The sequence below is a fragment of the Nymphalis io genome, chromosome 12, assembly GCF_905147045.1.
Source record: "Nymphalis io chromosome 12, ilAglIoxx1.1, whole genome shotgun sequence".
Taxonomy (NCBI): Eukaryota; Metazoa; Arthropoda; class Insecta; order Lepidoptera; family Nymphalidae; genus Nymphalis; species Nymphalis io.
In genome coordinates, this window is record NC_065899.1 from 4467464 (window position 1) to 4489954 (window position 22491).

At 29.8% G+C, this 22491-nt stretch overlaps 3 protein-coding genes across 3 annotated transcripts; 2 read left to right on the forward strand and 1 right to left on the reverse strand.

Moving 5' to 3' along the window:
- The first annotated feature begins 2015 nt into the window (after nucleotides 1-2015).
- LOC126772431 (uncharacterized) lies at nucleotides 2016-5878 on the forward strand. Its single transcript, XM_050492802.1, has 4 exons — nucleotides 2016-2187; nucleotides 2928-3156; nucleotides 3904-4037; nucleotides 5762-5878. Exons 1-4 carry the CDS (start codon nucleotides 2157-2159, stop codon nucleotides 5812-5814), a joined length of 447 nt encoding a protein of 148 aa, XP_050348759.1. The 5' UTR covers nucleotides 2016-2156; the 3' UTR covers nucleotides 5815-5878.
- Nucleotides 5879-9450: 3572 nt separating this feature from the next.
- LOC126772353 (uncharacterized) lies at nucleotides 9451-17181 on the forward strand. The gene is made up of 9 exons (XM_050492690.1): nucleotides 9451-10077; nucleotides 10788-11010; nucleotides 12234-12373; nucleotides 13136-13336; nucleotides 14133-14354; nucleotides 15477-15699; nucleotides 16086-16213; nucleotides 16496-16651; nucleotides 16904-17181. The coding sequence occupies exons 1-9, from the start codon at nucleotides 10050-10052 to the stop codon at nucleotides 17053-17055; spliced, it is 1473 nt and encodes a 490-aa protein (XP_050348647.1). The 5' UTR covers nucleotides 9451-10049; the 3' UTR covers nucleotides 17056-17181.
- Nucleotides 17182-18097: 916 nt separating this feature from the next.
- LOC126772552 (uncharacterized) lies at nucleotides 18098-19159 on the reverse strand. Its single transcript, XM_050492951.1, has 2 exons — nucleotides 19006-19159; nucleotides 18098-18357 (listed from the first exon to the last, which is right to left on the reverse strand). Exons 1-2 carry the CDS (start codon nucleotides 19157-19159, stop codon nucleotides 18098-18100), a joined length of 414 nt encoding a protein of 137 aa, XP_050348908.1.
- Between the last annotated feature and the right edge of the window lie 3332 nt (nucleotides 19160-22491).

Here is a 22491-nt window from a genome sequence, read left to right on the forward strand (position 1 = left end):
CAATTGTGTTACCTAGTTATAAAGTAACAACTAGCTAAAAGGCAAACTGAATGCGTCAACGCTAATAACTACTTAATGTATGTTAAATAACTTACCAATCTATAAATATCACAGTGGCTAAGGTCTCCTCTTCTCTCGAGGCAACGATTTGGAGATTATTCCACCATGCTGCTCTAACTCGGGTTGGTGTAAGTTATTAAAGATGTAATGATTCTTCTTTGTAAGTTGTTTACTTCCCATTCAGAAGTACTTTAACGTGTTTTATTATTAAGATCTATATTTTAAATATGTTGGTTATAGCGTGTTCTTTCGTTTATATATCCTATTTCTTGCATTGCTATCTTGAGAGTAAAAAATATGTTCAATTGCAAACTCTCATCTGATAATAACATAATAAACAACTCATTACCTTTTGCAGTACTCAGTCAGTATATCATTCGATAATTATTTACAAAGTTCTGTATTTAATGCGGCGGTTTATATACTATCGATTGTATAAAAGCTGCAGAATTTAAGAAAAAATGTTATAAATTGCTCAGAAAGGATATAATATAAATAAATATGTCATATTCATCATATATCAATTATTATTTCATTATGTTTTGTTGGTGGTATTTTAGATCTATACAAATTGAGATTATATTTAGTTCAAGTAATTAACAAACAAATATATTTGCAATTTAACTCAATGTTATACAAATGATTAGCCTTTTCTTTATCACCTAATTGAGAATACTGTTATAACTATAATAATATGTGTAACACTAAATTATAAATGGGAATGATATTATGTTATATAGATATTTGATGCTTGAAAAAATTAATATTTTAGTTATGTTGTTCTAAATTCGAATTCCATTGACTTAAATTTTGACAAGTTTATTTTCAGGTTCAATTGGTAATCTTATATGCACACAATATGTTTGTGTACGTAGTATTTATTTATTTAATTTTAATTTTAACAGTCCCACAGCCCCGACGCCCGGGGCTTAAAAGATAGGGCGTAACCCTGAGGCCGTGGATGCGTGAGGTGTGGGCCTCGCGTGTCTTATTTCAGATGGCCCAGAGGAGGACGGCAGCCGGGATGGCCTCGCGCTGCCGTATGCACTAGCGAGGAGTGCGGGGGCGTGGAGGTATTACCTTTGCCCCCTGAGGAGAGCTCCGCCGAGCCACGAGCGGAGCAAAGCACGGGAGAGGCCGCGGATGCATTATATCAACACGATCCCGTAGCTTCTCCGATCCGTGCCGAGGACGGCCATCGCAGTGGTTTTAGTGGGTAAGAATCCCACATAACCCAGTTCCCCCCCATGGGAGCTGGGTACCTTTCTGAAGGTTTCCACTGCGTGAAAAAAAAAGGATTGGAGAGGGTGCGCGATCGAGTATTCATTGTCGTAACTTATCCACACTAGGGTACAGTGTCAATTTATAACAGTTATTCAATAATCTGTCGAACTTAAACAATGGAAATTCCTCTAGAATGACATTTCGAAAGCCTAAGCAATTATGTATGTTTCATGATATATAAGACTTGATGTAATTAACAAAATCCAGCTTTGTAATTAATAATGTCAATAAAAACACCAATATCGTTTCCCTGTGCGTGGGGGAAATTAAGTGTTGGGGAATTCATAGTGTATATTATAAGTAACTTCTTAAATTAGTGATGTTTTTTTGTCGATAAAATTATATGTGTAATGAGATTAATAAGAAAACTGTTTATGTTTGTAACTTGTAAAGGTTAATTAGTTTAAATACTGTAAGAATAAAAACAGTTAGTAATTAATGTTTTCTAAAAAATAATAATTTTATGTTTTAATGAAGCCTTTTGATCCATTATAATAGAGAAACAATAATAATTTCAAATAAATTTATAAATTCATACAAAAAAAAAGATAAACATTAAATATTTATCTTTTTTTTATATTGCATACAATATATTGCAAACAAGATATAATTAAGGAAAAACCTAGCGAGAAACAGGTTGTCGATAAAAATATAAAACGACACTATTATAGGTCAGATGTTACTGGACGCGTCAACACAAGCCTCAACTTATAAACTAAGGTCCGAGCGAGTTGTCTTCAGTATCACATTAAGCGTCTCGCTGTAACAACATATATGTATATATTTAGAAAATAATAAACAAAACTTTAAAAATGCAAAAGTTATGGATCTTTGTAGTTCTAGGTAAGTTTAATATAATTTATTATAAACTTTTATTTTACTTAATATTAATGGGAATAGTTAATTGACCCTTAATACTAATTAATACACCTTGTATTTAATCAAAGCTAATTATACTGTATCTGTGTATTTGACATTCGGTTTTTAAGGCTTTATCAGCTTGTAAATATGCAAGTGGCACTGTTTTGCGCTTAACGATATAATCTATCGCCCATGCATCTATATATAAAATTGGTTATAAATGCGAAAATAACTCTAAACCACTGAACCGAATTTGATGAGATTTGGGTCGAAGCAAGATTAAGCCCCAAGGAATGATATAGGTTACTTTGTTACTTTACACCAGTCACACACGAATGAAAACTAGTAATCCAAATAATGTGAATAAAAAAGTTATCTGGTTTCTTCTATATATAGAGGTCATAAAACAAGATTGATAGGTAAAACCTTTCATATTTACATTGAAGAAACGAAGACAATTATCGCATGAAATGGTTTTTTTATTGATTTTACTTGTACACGTTGTTGTGGATGAAAAGTTAGTCTTATTTCTCTCTTTCTGTCATCATTGATTTGACATTCGAAAGAAAAAGACACAGCATTGTTTAAGTAATCATCTCTTAAACAACATTTGTAGTTATAATCTTAGTTAATTAAAATCATTGTTTTTAGTTAATTAAAATTATTGTTGGATAATTTTGACATTGTTTATTATTTTATATGTCAATTTTTTTATTTACCAGCAATATTAAGCAATGAAGCTCTCGCCATGAGCCACAGACAAAAGAGACAAAATGAAGGAAATGAAGAGGATTTAGAAGACAGATATGGGTGGAATAGGCCGAATTTTCCTCGTTTTCCTCAGCGACCATGGAGACCTAACCCGTTCCCAACACAACGACCGGTATCTGACCCGGGGCAAGGCCAAACTACAACAACAACAGCAGCACCACCGACCCCTAATGGAAATACGTAAGTTATAAACAAATTGCTTTATTAATTAAATATTCATTTACTATAATAATTATTCACTATAATAAAGTAATGGTATTTTTTAATCTAATATATTAATAATGAAACTTTTTTCAATTCTAATTGATGGTGAACTCGGCTCAGTATTGAGAATAGTACTGAGAATACCATTTTCAATAGTGAGTATTGTGTAATATAATATAATATCGTACTCGTAACAGCCTGTGAATGTCCCTCTGCTGGGCTAAGGTTTCCTCTACCTTTTTGAGGAGAAGGTTTAGAGCTTATTCCACCACACTGCTCTAACGCGGGTTGGTGGAATACACATGTTTTTTTTTTATAGAATAGGAAGGCGGACGAGCATATGGGCCACCTGATGGTAAGTGGTCACCAAACGCCCTTAGACATTGGCATTGTAAGAAATGTTAACCATCGCTTACATCACCAATGCGCCACCAACCTTGGGAACTAAGATGTTATGTCCCTTGTGGCTGTAATTACATGTGGCAGAATTTCAGTGAAATTAGACACATGCAGGTTTCCTCACGATGTTTTCCTTCACCGTAAAGCACGAGATGAATTATAATCACAAATTAAATACATGGAAGTTCAGTGGTGCTTGCCCGGGTTTGAACCCACGATCATCGGTTAAGATTTACGTGTTCTTATCACTGGGCTATGTCTGCTGTTACCTGTGTTTGCGCAGGTTACCGGATTATTAATATAAAAAAATATTATGTTTTATAGTGCTAACGATGCCAATGTACAAGCTTGCATCCGAACCTGCCCCGTGACAACGGAATACAATCCAGTGTGCGGCACCAATAGCGTTACCTATGACAACCCTGGTAGATTGAGTTGTGCCCAAGCTTGTGGAGTCAGTAAGTATTGAGGAATTTTTAAAATTTGAAATCTAATACTCTGCTATTTAGTTCTTTAACGTACGTAATTTTCAACGATTACATGTCACATTGACCTGACTGCTATATGTTGTTAAATCAATTATACTGTATATTGTAGAACCGGAGGTCCTGGGTTCAAATCGTAGGTCAGGCTAATAAAAAGTTATTGAGTTTTTCTGTCGAAAATTCTCAGTAGCAGCCCGGAATCTGGAAGTTTGAAGTGTGTACACTTCCATGCATCGGAAAGCACGTAAAGCCGTTGGTCCTGCGTTTGAACTCTTTCCGGTCGTGTCGGATTGCCGTCCCAACTTATTATAAGAGTGAGGGAATAAATGGTGCACCTGTGTTTGCGCACACACTTGTGCACTATAATATCTCCTGCGCAATTGGCTAATCTCTCTTGAGATTGGCCGCCGTGGCCGAAATCGGTCTGGAGGACATTATTATTATTATTAAATACAGTTGCTTGCAATTTTAAGAGTTTATGTATGGCAAACCAGATAGATTGGTTTTTATTCGAAAAACTACAGGGTATTATTGTTATTATTTGTTTATAGTCTTTGTTCATTGAACTATGCATTATTACATATTAATTGTCACTGAGATAATTGTCTAATAAACCTTAAACCTTAATCATACGTAGCTTCGTGGCAGACTTCTTATCAAAGATATTGGGATGAGATCATAGACAATTTACGAATCTTGAAATATTTGACATACGCCTACATCTTGTGTATTAATATAGTCTCTTTAAAGTAAAGAAGAGTGAGGACAAAATCGCTTTACGTGCCTTGTCCGCAAATTGTAACAACTTCTTAAGTTCTGATAAAATTGAAACTAGGTTGAAGATGTCGATACTAACATTTTAAAAACGGTGTAACAAGTAGTTTTGATGACAATATCAAAACTGTTATCACATAAATATTTGTATTATTATAAGAGCGTAAAATACTTGATTACTGTGTTCGTCTTTTGTAGTTCGATCGTCGTCGTTCGGTGTTAAATGTGAATTCCGGTTTTAAATTAAGGTTATGTTGTTGGTTGTCAAGGTTGGCTTAAAATTTATCCAAACTAATTTATTTAATGGCACAGGTTTTATAAATATTTCTTTATATATACTACCTAATACTAATACCTTACCTAGGCTACCTTAGATAAATCTTTTTCGTTAGTGATCATTTATTGAATAAAATTATAAACTTAGATATATTGAAGACTACATTTTGAAGCAACTATTGAATAAATTAATATTTACAGATAAAATCACTAAGTGTATTTTAATAGCCTACTTAAGGAAAATTTACACAGAAACTCGAAGTCATTTATAACCATGTGTCATTTGAGAACTAAAGTATTAAATATTAGTGTATACAATTTTATTATACACAAGTGTGTTTTTACACATTTTTATGCTCATGCCCTCTCTCTTTCAATACCATGAGACTGCAAAAACGACACGACCAGAAGGAGTTCAGGCGTACTAACGGCTTTGCGTTTTTTCTTAGCAAGTCTAAACATTGCCAAATTCTACGAGCAGATATTGAGATTTTCCCTACAGAAATAACCAATAGCTTTATTAGTGGCTCGAAACAATAACCATTTGAACACAGCATCTTAGTCTTCGCCTTATAAGTTAGCAACTAGACCAACGATTCTCGTTTCGTTATCGTATATGTTTTTATTTGTCATAATTTTTTTTTCAGATGTATCTTTGCTGAGATCATCGCGGTGTCCACCAACAACTCCAGCTCCCTAGACTATAACTTTGTAATCATTAAGTAAATATTTAAAGAAATAATAAATCCTATTTAAATTATAAATATGTTTCCATGTTACTACTATTTAAAATCCTTATTAATGCAAATAAAATTAAATTTATTGGTATAATGTTATTGATAATTACTAGTGTGGCCTTATTGATGGGAAACCATGAGGATAAATATCTATGAAAAACTCTGATTTAATTGATGGCACACCGAAGAAACGTATGAACTTGACTTGTATTTTATGTAGTCAAAGAGGATTTCTGACAAATTTTTTTATTGAAAATATAATTAATAATAAAATGAAAACTACGAACACAATAGATATAGTAGATGAAATGTATAATACTTAAAATTTGATTTGATTTTAACAGCATGAGACCTTATTTATAAACGTTGTTTAGCGTGTGATTAGTTAAACAATGCAGTATCTTATTCTTTCGGATGACAAATCGATAATCGACGATCGACAGAGAGAGATATCAATGTTTAAGTAAACAGTCGCTAAGCAACGTTTATATACATATATAAGAACGTCGTTTTTTGTAGCATTTTTAGCAATTATACTTTAGATTTTGACTGGATATGAGTAATAAGGAAACCAATTAAAACTCCAAAGAATTATTTTTTTGTTTAAAGGCGCTGTTATTATAATTTTATTTAAAATTAAAGATTATCTATTTCTTTTTTTATGTACACAATTTTAAATAAATATTTATCCTGTATTATAAATAACAATCTACCAAGTCAATGTGTATAGCTAAGGATCGTATAACATGTTATACATATTATATCGGTTATTGTTATTTGCCTATTAAGTCTCTAATAATTAAATTGGTATGACTTGTTATATATTCAATATTATTTACATATTAATATGTTTATGCTTACACAGACTAACTATAACGACTATTGTTTGCTTTGACGGAACACTGATTATTCTAGTCAAATAATTGATTCAATCTTGGAATAGGAGATACATATAAATATATAAAACTTGTGAAGATTTAATATTCTATGATTACTATAATAGTCTATATCTATCTTAAAATTTTGTTTATGTGAATCACGTTATCCAAGGACTTTTTGTAAATATTTTCTCGTTTCTACTTTAATTATATTAAATTCTGTAGAAACGTAGTTTCCTTATGAAATAGATTGTGAGCCTGTATTTCAATTTCAAAAATCTACAGTGCCAAAGTTAGAGTAAGATTTAACATGTAACCGACAACGATGCCGGTTAAATAAGTAAAAAAAAATAATTAAAAAAAAATGTATGTAGGTTAACCACGTCAATCTTATTTGTTTTTTTTTTAAATGCTCAATGGCAATATTTACGATGACCTTGCTTCATACATTAATGTGATAATTTAGTTAACGCAGTACCAGGTTTTATTAGAGATTATATAAGAGAACAGCTTGTAGGAGATTTTCATAACAACGACTTGCTCATTGGTCTTTACTTAATCAGATCGGGGGACCAATTTTACTAGCAAATTGACATTTTATCGCAATCGATTGAAAATGTAGGTTCATGGTTTCCATTTAACCGTTTTTCTATTGTACTAATATAATGATCCAGTTGCGATTCGGTTGAATTCGGATTGTAATAGGTACCGGGAACGTATCGTAACGGTTATTAATTAGTAATATGATTCGTAGTTAGCAATCGATTGGTCTAGAGTGACACATTGGATTAGCTACGTTGACTGTGACATATAAATGTACGTGACTTGTAAGTAATATCAACGGAGGACTATTTAAACTTTTAAAATCACACTTACGTAATCCTGTTTTGCTATAACGCATTGCGGATATAAATTCTTTTGAAAACCTTATTGATTAGTTGCAATCATGTCACCTTAGAACACGTAATAAGAAAGTCATTATAATCAAGACGTAGACTATTTTAGTGTTACATTTATTTTGCAAATGAGTGCCATATATCGACATTTTTTTAATCCTGAAACGTAGATTGTGATGTTGTCTGTTAATAAAAATTCAAGCACATAAAAACGACATTAATATAAATTAAAGATAAGATACACCAGAGGTACGGGCAAAACGTCTGTAGAGATAAAAATACAAAAAAAAAAAAACAATTTAGCGTTAGGGTTGAACTGTTATCATCAAAAATGGCCTGAAAGGTAACATAACAAAAACATCTTCACCAATGAGTTCGAATAAGGCGTAAATAATGCTGATCGCAGTTTGAAAACCCCTGACTTAAAGTGTGCGCTATGCTTATCGTACAGTGTATATACCCAAATACATCTAAGATACTACGTGATTTTATATTTAATAACGTAAATATGTTGTAAAAATAGACGAAGCAAATATTTATAGAACTTACTTAACTCGACCCAGTATCATAGACTTCGTGTTGCAATAATTTCGCAAGTATTGCTAGGGAAAAACCTGTTGTTTTATTTACTGATTTTTATTGGAAAAAGTTTTGTCTTGATACTTAAGTATGAACATTAAAGTGTCATCTTTGATATTAATATTTTATTACCCAGTGACTCAATTTCCCTACAGTTTTTTTTTTTACGTTACAAAGTTAAACAAATTTTATTGAATAAACGGCGAATGATACAAACATAACAAATAAATCATTTCTGAAATATAGAAATGATAAGGCTGTTGACTGACTTCTTTCGCTTTGCTGTTTAAAAAATTAACATAGGTCAATATTTCGATCAACAATATTTTTAGTATTGAGAAGTACTGGTGGTAGGGCTTTGTGCAAGCCCGTCTGGGTAGGTACCACCCACTCATCAGATATTCTACCGCAAAACAGCAATACTTGATATTGTTGTGTTCCGGTTTGAAGGGTGAGTGAGCCAGTGTAATTACAGGCACAAGGGACATAAAATCTTAGTTCCCAAGGTTGGTGGCGCATTAGCTATAAGCGATGGTTGACATTTCTTACAATGCCAATGTCTAAGGGCGTTTGGTAACCACTTACCATCAGGTGGCCCATATGCTCGTCCACCTTCCTATTCTATAAAAAAAAAAAAAACTAGTGTCCGCCCAAGATTTCATACGCGTGTGGGGGTTGGACCGGCAGGTGCTAAGTACCCTGTGTCATTTTCTGTTTCCTTGACAATATGCAAAATTTAATGATCAGTAGTAGTTAAGACGTGAAAGCGTAATCAACAAACATACTCACTTTTGAATTTATCGTGTTGGTTGTTATTGCATTTGTTTGTTTAGTATTTTGAAATATGTTAACCTCGATTGTATGTATACTAATTGTACGACTTTCATTTAAGTATCAAAGTACCCATAGAAATTCGATGGTTTTGCACGAAATTGAAGCGATTGGCAAAGTTTTGCCCAATTGTAACGTGACTTTTTGTTATTTTTTTCAATAGCCTACAAATAAACCGACTTTCTCAACTTTGAAATTGAAGAAATCGAACAAAAACCTTCGCGCTGTTGTACCGCCTCGAGGGGTGAATTAAAAAAAGAGCCTACGACTTTCTTTGAGCTTTCATTTATAATATTAGTATGGATACACTTATTTTATATAAATTAATTTTGACGATATAAATTTGAAACAACATTTCCTTGAAATTAGTGCTTATTTTAATTTTAATTAAAGGCAGATTTCGAATACACTTTCTATATAATAAATAAATCTAAAAAAAATAAATTTCGCTGTGTGCCTATTCGGGGTTAGTTGTTTATCTATATGCATAGACATTGCTTAAGGTGAGTTGTAGACTTTACCCGAAGGTCACGAGATCAAATCCGGGCTAGCACTTTTTAGTAGGTACTTTGTTTTTTGTTTAGTGGTGAAGGCACGTCGCAGGAAAACTTTTCGATAAAATTGCATGAAGAGACTGTTATATTATTGTAAGATATACGTACTTCAATATATCAGGCACTTCAGGCAAAAGATAAAGTAATAATAGATTCATTGATAGAATACGATACATTTATGTATACTAAAAATTTATCCATACCGCGTTAACTTCTAAGCGTAAACTATAAGGTTTTGTGAATCAGCCTTTGTTAAATTTGCAGGGCACGGTTAGAACGGACTAAAGATATGACATAAACGGGTTTTTCTACGGTGAATCGAGAGACGCATATCATAAGTCCACACACGTTGTTATGAGGCACTTTTAAACGCTAGTTACGAGGGATTAGATATCTGCTTGTCGAGTAAAGAATACTTAGTGTTTATTAATATCAAAAGTGTTATTAATATCGGAAAATTATGAAGGAATATCTATTTTGTGTATTCAGTAAGTTCAATTTTTAATTAAGTACATATATAATAAAATATTTGCGGAAACAATATTTTTAATTAATATTTCTTTATTTTGTATCATTTATTGTAATAGCAATATTTTGGTAATTTGGGATCGATATCATTAACCAATTGGTTATTCACTTTTTGACAATTGTCTGTAACTGTTCCGAAACTGCCTACTCTTATTTAATTATCTTATAAGGATAACAAACTTAATTATTATTCCTATTCTTCCGACATGGTAATCGGCGTCGTCGTTGTGTGACAATTCTTCATCTTAATTTATTATAATCGGATCATGCTTTCTTATATTGTCAAATATTACGTCTCTTTCCCAATTCGATACCATTACTTTTATAGTAACTTTATTTGTGTATACGTATTGGACACTTGATTAATTTTTGGGCCTCACTTGATTAAAATAATAATTCGAGCATCTTGTAAGCTTGTGACTCATATTATTTCTCACTATAAATATTATATTATTTATTTTTTGCCATAAAAACATAATATAAATAAAGTAATAATAAAGTAAATAATCATTGCTACGTACAACCAATAAGTTTAATTTAAAAAAAAGGAGTTAACGAACAAAATATATTTTATTAATAAAACAGTTATCTAGTGTGACACGACATTTGATGCTGTTTTTTTTTAATTAAATTTTTTTGATATAATTTTGAATGTGTATGCTCTTTACAGTTTTCTTAGATTTGGGCAATCAAATAGTATTTGGTAATTATTTAACTAAAAACAACGACGTGATCAACTTGGATAAAAACGATTGTAATCAAGACAGAGTTAATTCTGGGGAAGCCCCTTGGAAACCTATACATCATAATGAAAGATATTCTGATGACGAGGAAGAAAACTATCGAGATAAAGTGTTTTTTCCTGACGACGATGACGATGCCCCAAGCAATAAGTAAGAGTATTTTATTTAAGTATATCATGTCTAGGCAACTCAAGGTTATTTTAAATAAATATTAACCTTATTGATCGATTATAAGCAAATTGAATATAGGTATCTGACACTAATATAATAAAGAGTTATGTTATATAACAGAAAATTTTGCTTTTTTTAATTATACTTTTTCTTCTTTGAATAACATAAAATTTCTAATAGGGATATAGGCTGCAACTTAATTAACAGTACTAACTCTAGTAACAGTAATATACTAAATACTTTAATATGTTATATATTTATTGAAATATATTTCATGATGGCAACGAAGTCAAAGACAAGAAATTCGTCGTCGGTACGGGAAAAACTATAACAGATAGATGAAAACTTTGAATAAGCATATACAGAGGTCCATGAAAGCATAAATATATATTTTATAGATAAGTCACACTCATCATTTTAATTTTAATAAGTAGATAATAATAAAAGTAGTTTTAGCAATGTCATTGATCACTCAATTTTGATCTTTATCAAAATAAATAATACATTTTCTGTAATACTGGAGTAATTAAATGATTTATATATATTTAAATTGCTAAAAAAGCCGTTTATTAACATTTTTAATAAGTAATATTAATATAAATGTCAAGGAGGACCGGTATTTTAATTAAAAAAAATGTATTGGTACCGTAAAATAAAAAATAAAAACCAACATAGTAGTAAGAGATACGATATCAGATATATATACCCTCATCGAAGAGAAAGAAGAAAACCTATATTTTTGAATTCCTTGTGTAAAATTCTTTCGACTAATGTTCGATTTCCATCAATAACAAATCCGGGAAATTGATCGAAAAACGTGTATTAAAGTTAATATTAATTAACAGTCTTGGCCAATAATTTGGCTAGACAACCATTTGCGATTTAACAATGTCCATAATATTATCTAACATATAAGCTCTGTCATCGTCAAATAACATATGAGGGTATATATTTCTAATAACGTATCTTAGACTATAGCATTACCATCCTAATACTAAGTGTTAGTGCATTCTGCAAGTGAGCCGCCAGTGTAGGTTATAAGGTTATTAGTAATATTTATATTGTAAGCAATAGTTATGGTACTAAGATATAGTCTACTTCATGGACTTTTGGCTTCAGTCAGAAAACTGTGCATATTCTATTTAAGTCTGTAAATAAACCTAACGTTGGATACAAGTCTTTTCATTCAATTTTTTTAACAGTTCGCCTAATCCACATAATATTGAAACATGTTTGAAATCATGTAATAATGTGGACACAAACTACGATCCCGTCTGCGGTACAAACTCTGTCACTTACATCAATTTGAACCATTTAGAATGCGCCATGAATTGTGGAGTAGGTAAGTTGAAAATATTAATAACTTAATAGTTGACAGTATTTTTAATGTTTTAGAATGAATCACGTTAAAATACCTATAAGACAAGAAGGCTATACAAGAGGATTCGCAAAAAAAAAGAAAAGGCGTTTTTAGTAGGCGGCGAAGTTGTTGTCGAAAATTTAGAAGAAAAATTAAAATGGATAAGTAAAATAAAGATCATTTAATAAGTTGTTAGTTGAAATGGTATGGGCGAAAAATATACCTACGATTTCAACACAGTTCACAACCTTATTCATGGGAAGTTACTATTATCATATTTTTACAAGTTGATAAAAATCAATGTTGTAATACATAAATTGCAGGTCATTTCACCTAAACTTTTATAGATCTAATGTTGGAAGATATGCTCCATGTAATATCCATCCAATACAATGAGTTAAATTCAATTTAATAATGGTGATTGATTAATTGTTTACTAAGTAACCAAGTTAAAAATTTCTATTTTATGTTTATTTTTTTAATATTCGAACTTAACTTTTTTGAAATATTCTAATGGTTAGATGTTTTCTTTAATACATTGCTAGCAACATAGTTACTTTTTGTATTAAATCAATTATAAGTATTGTGTTTATTTATTTATTGTGTAAGGTATATCGCATTGTGTATTAAAATAAAATGTGACTAATGCTATGTGTACATTTTCAAAAGTTACTTTACCACACATATTTACCACATTTATAATGTTATTATGGATGATAATTCTAAATATTTTCTTATCTTTAGATGTTCGAATTCAACGATTGTCAGCGTGTCCTGGATGGTTACAGACGACTACAAAACCACCGATAGTAACACAAAATGAGGCGTTGAAATCTTGTTTGTTATTATGTCCTACAACACAAGAATACAACCCTGTATGTGGTACTGATAATATTACATATTATAATTACGGAAGACTGTTCTGTGCTCAAGTATGTGGTGTGGGTAAGAATAATTAATTTTTTTTTAATTTTATTTCTGCACAATATTCTGTAGCTATCTAGTAAGACTGTGTTATTATTGGCAAATTAGTTCCTATCCTTGGTGCCTCATATTTCTTGAGTGCAACGTCTATGCACACTACGCTTATTATCTGGGGGACTTTTATTTTGCCTACATATATTAAAAAAATGGAATCTATAAAGTTCTACTCGTAGATGAAGTTTGTTCGTTTAGAAATTGCAATGTTGATGTGATAAGTTTTCTTGTCTACGTAAAGATATGAAAAACGAAAAAAGAGTAACAGCCTGTAAATGTCCGGCTTAGGATTCTTCTACTTTTCGAGCAGAAGGTTTTTGAACTTACTCCACCATGGTTCCTCTCGATGTTTTCTATCATCGTCATCAGAACGAGATGAAATGTAAGCATAAATTAAGCCTATGAAAATTAAATTTTACGTGTTCTAACTACTGGGCCATACTCATAAATATATGAGTAATAATATAGTAACGTAAATGTAGCCATGCTAAATATACCGACCGATACTTAATGCTACCGATACTTTATGCGCACTATTTATCTCTTATTTAAATCTGTACTATTTATTTCTAATAGTTAGAACAAATTATAATAATAGATGGTCACGTTTTCTGTTATTATTGGAAAAAATTACCTTTACGCTAGTAAAACTACAATCTATGAAATTTAATTCCTATTGAAGTTATTTTAACCTCTAAATATTACCGCAAACATGTTTATGATTTGTATGGTATGTAAAATTAATAATAAAATCATATTTCAGATGTCCAAATGGAGCGACAATCTCCGTGTCCAAAGCAATCTAAGTCCACAACAGATCCAATTGTTACCACGAGCCAATTAAAACCTTACGAACTAAGTAAAGAATTCCTCTTATGTTTCCAAATATGCCCAACAACATCGGAATATGATCCAGTTTGTGGGACCAACCAAAAGACCTACTATAATATCGCTAAACTACAGTGTGCTAAAAATTGCGGAATCGGTAAGTTAATCCCGTTAAATTCAGATGAAAATATTTTTAAGTTGACTCGATCTCAAAAATATACAACACTGGTTTTCAGGCGCGGCTTCGCCTGTGGTTTATTTTTTATTAACATTTGACATTTCCAATAAGACATTAAATTTTCAGATGTAGCCGTTTTAAAACGATCACCCTGTTTCAATGAAATTTCAAGTTCAAATACAGGTGACGATGAAGAATTTTTGAAAACAACCACAGCACACCAAGCAGACCAGGATTTTACCGTCCCACACGATGTTTTAGACAGAATATTTAATAATCGGGAAGACGATGATATCATCTACATAAGAAGTTAAAAAAACATAATAATTTGTTTATTTAATAATAACAAATTATAATGATACGATATCATCAAACAACAAATACTACAATAAGGATTGCTGTTACATATATGTGTCAACAATTTAAATAAACTGTGAAAAATATTTATATAAACTGTGAATATGCTCCAACCATATTTTGTAAATTGCTATTAATTAGTTATTACTTATAATTATAATTAAAGATGTCATTATGTTTAGATACTTAGAGAAACATTGCATACAAATCATTAATTAGAAACGATTACTAAATTGTATTTTTATTTCTTTCGTTTAATTCCTAAAAGTAATTAGATAGTTTAAAATTATATCAGTGTTGTTAAATTATAGAAATAGTATTAACGTTTCGTTGGTTGCGAGGTGTATTGTGTTAAAAATAATATTTAATAATAAAAAGACAAAATGCAAGTGTTTATTATTATAGTGCCATTTATTTTAACAATTGCAAAGGCTGATAATAAAAAACAGTTTCGTACGTATCCATTTTTTATTATTTACTGCTTAAGTGGAACATCTGATCATTTGAGTTCAGCTCTTTTGTTTGTGAACTAAATCATTTTGCGTACATCACACTTAAAAACAATTTTTGAAGGTTAAAACATAACGGTTATTTGCAATAATAAATATGCATTAATTTTATCATCCTACCTTCTGGCGAGCTGTCTCACTTTAAATACTCTTTAGCTCATTTACAGACCCAATATTTAAATCTTGCGTTTTTTACCTACACGTTAGGCTAATTTCTATTGTTTTTTTTTAACAGAAGGATTTAAAATACCTTGCTTAGACACTTCACCTGAATGTTTAAAGCGATCACTTCAAGTTATTTTACCCGAATTTATACATGGAATTCCTGAATTAAACATCACGTCGTTAGATCCTTTTGAGGTAGACAGCTTAGTTTTGAAGCTTTCTGGAGACATTACGATCGAGTTCAAAGATGCCTATACGAAAGGTCTTCATAAATGCATAGTTGATTATGTAAGGTTAGTAAAAATATATAATTAAATAATCTTAACAGAAGTTTTAAGTTAGTTGTCTATGGTAAAGCTTTCACTGCTTGTTCATTTAACCTAATTTTATAATTATAAAAACAGTAATTTGTTTGGTGAATATATTTAGTAATAAAAATTTACATTTTGCCTTTAATCTTATAAATGAACCGTATAATTGTGAGGATGTCTGGAAATAAAAACATGCCGGCACATCAAAAATAAATCCATATAACATAAATAATACACCAAAGGCACTGATAACACGTTTGTCTAGAAATAAATCAAAACGATAAATAAAATAATCTTTGAAATATTGAATATTGTATTTTCTTAATTTTGAAGAACCTCACTTACTCCTTAATAAAACCTTATTACAGACAAATGGAAAAAGACAAATTCGATGTGCAATTTGAATGCAACCTGATAAGTAAGGGAAAATATCGGTCTTCAGGAAGACTCTTCACGTTCCCCATTAATGGAGAAGGGCAGTCGACAATAAAATGTAGTAAGTAATATAAGTAAAAGCTTTACTATTAATTTAATTTATTTATATCATGCTGTAAATCTGTTAAGTATGTGAAAATTGTGGTACATTTTATAAGTATAATTGTAAAAGCAGGGAAATTAAAATTGAAGAGGTACTATGCCATACATGATCTTTGAAATATTTCACCCTTGTCGATTCTACTGTCAAAATTATTGGCTGCGCGATACAAAATAATTGACAAAACATATAAATAATATACTCGTATAATTTTTAGTTTTATAAATTAGTGCAATATTTCAGGAAGTTTGAAGATACACTGCATCTTACATTTGTCATCTGTGACAAAAGCAGATGGTAAAAACTACGTGCAAATTAAAAATTTAAAAACGACACACTCCTTTGAAGGTCGCGTTAGTTATAACATGACAAACCTCTTTAAAGGAAACCCTGACATGAGTAAGTATAGGAAAAATTAAGTTTAAAGTTTGTTGAGGTTGAGGTTTTAAAAACGTCCTTTTTAAATGCCTAGATTTCGACATTAAAAGATGGTTAGCTTGTAATTTTAACTGTTTTGCTATGAAGAATGCAGGGCAATTTTTCTATAAATCTGTTTATTTAAAATTCATAAATCAGATTTCTTAAAAAATGTAATACTTTTTAAGTAAGCCTGTTGGATATTTTTTTTTTAAATATGTTTTTGATTTTCAGGTAAAACAGTTCTGGATTTTATTAACAAAAATTGGCAAATAGTAGCAGAAGAGTTTGGAAGCCCTATAATCGAATTTTGTATACATTCTATAATGGATAACCTCAAAAAACTAATCAATGCGGTTCCATTAAATAACCTCCTAATAACGTGAGCCTCACGACATTTTAAGGCTCACGTTGTTATAGAATTAACCCTGTTAAATAAAATTATATTTTCACATGTTAAAATATAACCAATTACGTTTGAATATTAATTTTATAACTTTAATTAAATAGCATCGAACTTATTAAATATTTTGAAAATAATAAAAACACTTGTTTTGGATTACATTAGGAGCCATTATATTTTTTACGTTTCTCAATGTCCTTCTAGATATTATTTAACATTTAGTTCATTTTTATTGTATGCCGAAATGCTAAAATCTAAATCTTATTTGAATTGTTGTCAATTATATTTAATAATTTTATTGAAATTCTCTGACTTTCACTTTAATGAAAAATAAATACAACAGTTTCTAATAAGCTATGCAATATTGATATTTTTAATCAATTCCATAAGCTTTAACTCAAAAATGTGCATACGTGCCTATTATATTATATCAGTCTGTTAAAGTAAAAGTAATACTGAATGAAATAATAAAAGTAAATAATTTATGATTTCAATTTCATAAAAATACTTTATAATTCTCTTACTATCTAAAGAGTTTTTATATATTTAGAAAAAAAAAACAAATATAATTGTAGTCTAAATAACGATAAAATATTGTAATTAAATTATGTGTAACTCTATAGGTCATTTAAATAAAACCAGATTATTTTCAAATACTATTTTAATAGACACAAAAAGTTAAATGTATTATTAATAATATTTTATACACTTATTTAATTTTATATTAAAATAAGATTTGAATATTTTTGGAAATTTCTTACGACTTGATGTATATTTGATAAAAGTTTTGTATAAAAAAATAATATAAATGAGTATTTTTCAGTAAAAAGTAAATAAGTTCGAATATTCCGAGACGTTTGGACCATTCTCATTTAAAATAAGCCTAATATTTGAGAAAAATATATAGTAACAGAAGATATTTTAAGGCCATTTCCAGCTTCTTAATAGTATTACGTATACTTTATCTTCGATAATAAATCCAAAGATTAATATTTTATTCGGTGTATGAATCGATATTATAATAACTACAGAAAGTGCGATACTTGAATGATAACTATAAGGTACGTCGTAGATATGCTCACAAACTTAAGCAGTAACTTAATATCTATAGGAAACATATCGTAAGCAATTATCTTCAATGGCCGTAATTCGATTATTTCCATAAAAGCTTTAGCTTGAATTCTCATTGTATTAGGCAAGTTATAGTCCATAATTAACTCGTTGACCAATATTTTAGTAGTGGTGCGTTTCGAACTCATCTTGTCACAAGTGTAGGTCATTAAACCTATTGTACAAAGTTCGATCAAACATTGCACTGAAAATGCTATTAATGAATTTAAATGTTTCAAAGTACGGTAGTAATATATTGAACTCCATAGTGTAATTATAATACAAGTAAAAGTGAATATAAGAAACTGGAAGTTTTGAAATTCGAAAATTTTATTGATAAAGGAATGCGCTTCACCGATACTTTTATAGGCTTCAGCAAGGCGAATTATATTGTTATTTTCCGTAGATGGTCGTCCTATGCTACGATAATTAAAATATTTATTCCTATTATTAATAACTAAAATTGTATTATTTTGATTTTTTAATTTGATAAAGTCGATTAGATATTGGTTAAGGATGTTCAATCTTAGAGTCAGTATTTTTAATAAAATGTAGAAAGTAAATAATAAGAGATGACGTGGATAATCAATACTAATAATGACTATACCAAAAATAATACCATCGACAATTATAGCTTTTAGTATGCTAGGAATTAGCAATACCAAGTAACTAATAGTAAAAACAAATATCGATAGTATTAGATTGTTTCGAAAATTCTTATTTAACTCTTTATTTTTCGATACTTCCAATAAGTAATCAATTTGGACAAGTGTTTTAATAAGGAGTATGTTTTTTTCACTTAATCGTAAGAGCATAATAGTACATATAACATACTGAAGTGCGATTATCAACATCGGAATTTCTTCTAGTATATCCACGTTTGCTTCCATGTCAAAAGTCTCTATATTTGACCACTCTTGTATGGAGAACACGCTATATAGAATAATCAGAATAGACATCAGACATATTCCATACATTTTCATCATTTTGTTAATAGGTGTCAGGTGGTTTCCAACTAAGTGAAATCGAAATATGCCGAAACAATTTTCCAATTTCAATAAAGGATCAATTGATTTAACAAAGATTTGTACTTCATCGTTTTTTGTATTTTTGCTATCCATATTTGTTTTTCTTTAAAAAAGTTTCTTCACCGCGCTGTAGCTTATTTGAACTGAATACACAATTTATAGTTATTATATATATATGTATGCTCCACTTGGAAAAAAACCGCTCAAGCGTCGTCCAATGTTTTCAAAGATAAATAAAGTTAATTTCCATTATTGTAATGAGTTTGTAGAAATACTGGACAAAAACAATAGCACTTAAACAAATCAATCAATTCGATCAGTCATTAAACACATTTACATTTGCGTTTATCCATTTTGTTACAACATTTAATTTGTATACTTTAATTTAGATCTACTTATATTTATTCTCTAAGATAATTGCAAATAAATTTAAAATATTTTATTTAAAAAGAGGTTGTTTGTTTTGTTAGCTTAGTAGTCGATATATTTAAAATATTACCGTATTTTGCATATATAATATCATGATTAAAGTATATTCCAATCGAAGAAAGAGTAAAGATTAAAAGCAACCCTTAAATTTAAATATTCTTGCGATTTGCTATAGCACTGCTATCTTATGCAGTTCTTCTACAAACAGTTTCTGATTTATATAACTTTATTCATAATATAACACTTTTCCACTTAACTACTTACATATATTCCTTGTTACGTTGTTAATATTATATACCTACCTATTTCTTAATTTCCGATAGCAAATTCGCCGTCATTTAAAACTTAGATATTAAATGAGAACTTGTTTAGGTAATTAAGATAAGTCATATAGGTGATGTGTTTTGTTTTCCGGTATATGTAGCGGTCTTCATTTGACAAATAAATTCACCGATGCGATTAAATTTTTTTATATTTCTTAACGGAGTAACGTAACGTACTAAACGATAGTAGATTTTTAGTTACATTTAGTTATTAATATAGTATCATGTCCTATGGCATTTTACTTTAAAGTATCGGAATAAATATTAACACGATTTTTGTCCTGCGAAAGAGGGTTTTTAGTGCCATCAGCCTGAGCTTTCAATGTTATTATGGCTATTTGCGAGATACAAAAACCGAAACAACCATTTTTTAAATTTTATACTACTTTTACTACCTAATTATATAAATATTTTACATCTATAATTCAAATAGGCATTAAATGTACGTTAAAATTGTAGACTTTTAAGGATTTTCGTCACAGGCCGAATTACACGCTAGTACAGCCGTGGATTTTTTATTTAATATTATGTCTATTATACATCCTAATTATATATTCCTCTTTGATTAATTAATTCTGAAGAAAATAAAGTTGTAAGTAATGTCGTGTTAATATAATAAATACAAAACAAAAATTAATTTTAATGTTTAACAAAATTAATGTTTTACACTGTAAATATCATTAATGAAATAAAAATACCTGCTTTTTCCTTATATGTTTTAATAGATTAAAAGTTTTAAAAACACTGAAGATGAAAACAAACACAAATCCATAATATTAACTTATCTTTAGCTTAAAATAAAAATATCATGCGAATTCTTACTACTTCTACTCATAGTCACTTATGTTACGATTTATATAAAGTGCGAAATTTGTATGATGACTATAAGAAATGTCGTTGATACACTCACAAAGTTAAGAATTAACTTAATGTCTATAGGAAACATGCCGTAAGCAAATATTTTCAATGGCCACACTTCGATTAATTCCATAAAAGCTTTGGCTTGTATTCTCATTGGCTTAGGTAACTCATAGTCTACAACTAATTCGTTTACTAATATTTTAGTGGTGTTGCGATTCGTAATCATCTTATCACAAATATAAGACATTAGGCCTATTATAACAATTTCGTACACACACTGTACTGTAAATGCTATTAATAAATTTAATTGTTTCAAAGTACGGTAGAAATAAATTGAACTCCATATCGTAATAATGGTATAAACAAACGTGGATATAAGGGACATGAAGTTCTGAAATTCGAAAATTTCATTGATCAAGTTACTAGCTTCACCAATCATTTTATAAGCTTCAGCAACACGAACTATTTTGTTATTTATATTAGAAGCTCTTATATCGTGTGAATGGTTTTTAAAAACTTCATTCAACATATTATTATCAATGACACAAAACGTGTTTTTTTTATTTTCTAATTTAATTAAATCTATTAAATGCTTGTTAAGAATCTTCAACCTTATAGTTAATATTTTGATGAATATGTAAAAAGACAATGATTCGAGATGACGTGGAAAATCAATTCCAATGGAAATTATGTCATAAAAATTTCTATCATCGAAGATATCTAACAAATCAGGAATAGCAGCAATCATGTAACTAATTAAAAAAATATATATCAAAATTTGTATTTCTTTTCGGAGTTTCTTGATAAAATCTTTATTTGTCGATACGTTCAATATACGATCGATTTGAGCAAGTTTTTTTATGAGAAGTATATTTTTATCACTTAATTGCATCGATATAATCATAAACACAAAATACTGCATGATAATTATCAACACGGGAACATGTTCTAGTGTATCCACAATTTTTTCCGTGTCAAAAACAGCTATTTTTGTTACAAAATGAAAAAAGAGTACGCAGTATGGTATAATGAAGGCAAACATAACACAGATTCCATAAACTTTCATCGTTCTGGTTATGGGTTCCAGGTGGCCGTCAGTTAAATGAAATCTGAATATCCCATAGCATTTTTCTAACTTAAGTAATGGATCAATGGATTGAAGTAGTATTTGTATTACATCGTTATTTGTATTCTTGCTATCCAAATTTGTTTTTATTTTGCGATCTCTACTCATCGTTCTGTTGATTTTTTTATACTGTTACTCAGCTGGCCTTCACATCGTATAAAAAGAAAAGTCTCAATCAACATCACATCGATAGTTGAAATTAATTTCCATTACTGTAACGAGTTTTTAAAGGTATTGGATATAGTGAAATGACTATTAAATGAATTATTCGATTTCAATAAATTTTATTCAAGCAAATGTTATATCATCCATCATGTAAATACTATATAATTAGTTAATTTATTTCTATTTTCTATTTTAAGAGTGATTCCCGCCTGCAGCTTCGTTCGACTGTGAGGGAAAATGTCTGCAAAGATACAGGTTTGATGAGTTGACTAGTTAAGACGTGAAAACATAACAAATAAACAAACCCAGTTACTCATTTATAACCTTCCATCACTAATAAGAACTAGTGATCGAAGCTCATAACACATATTAGTTCT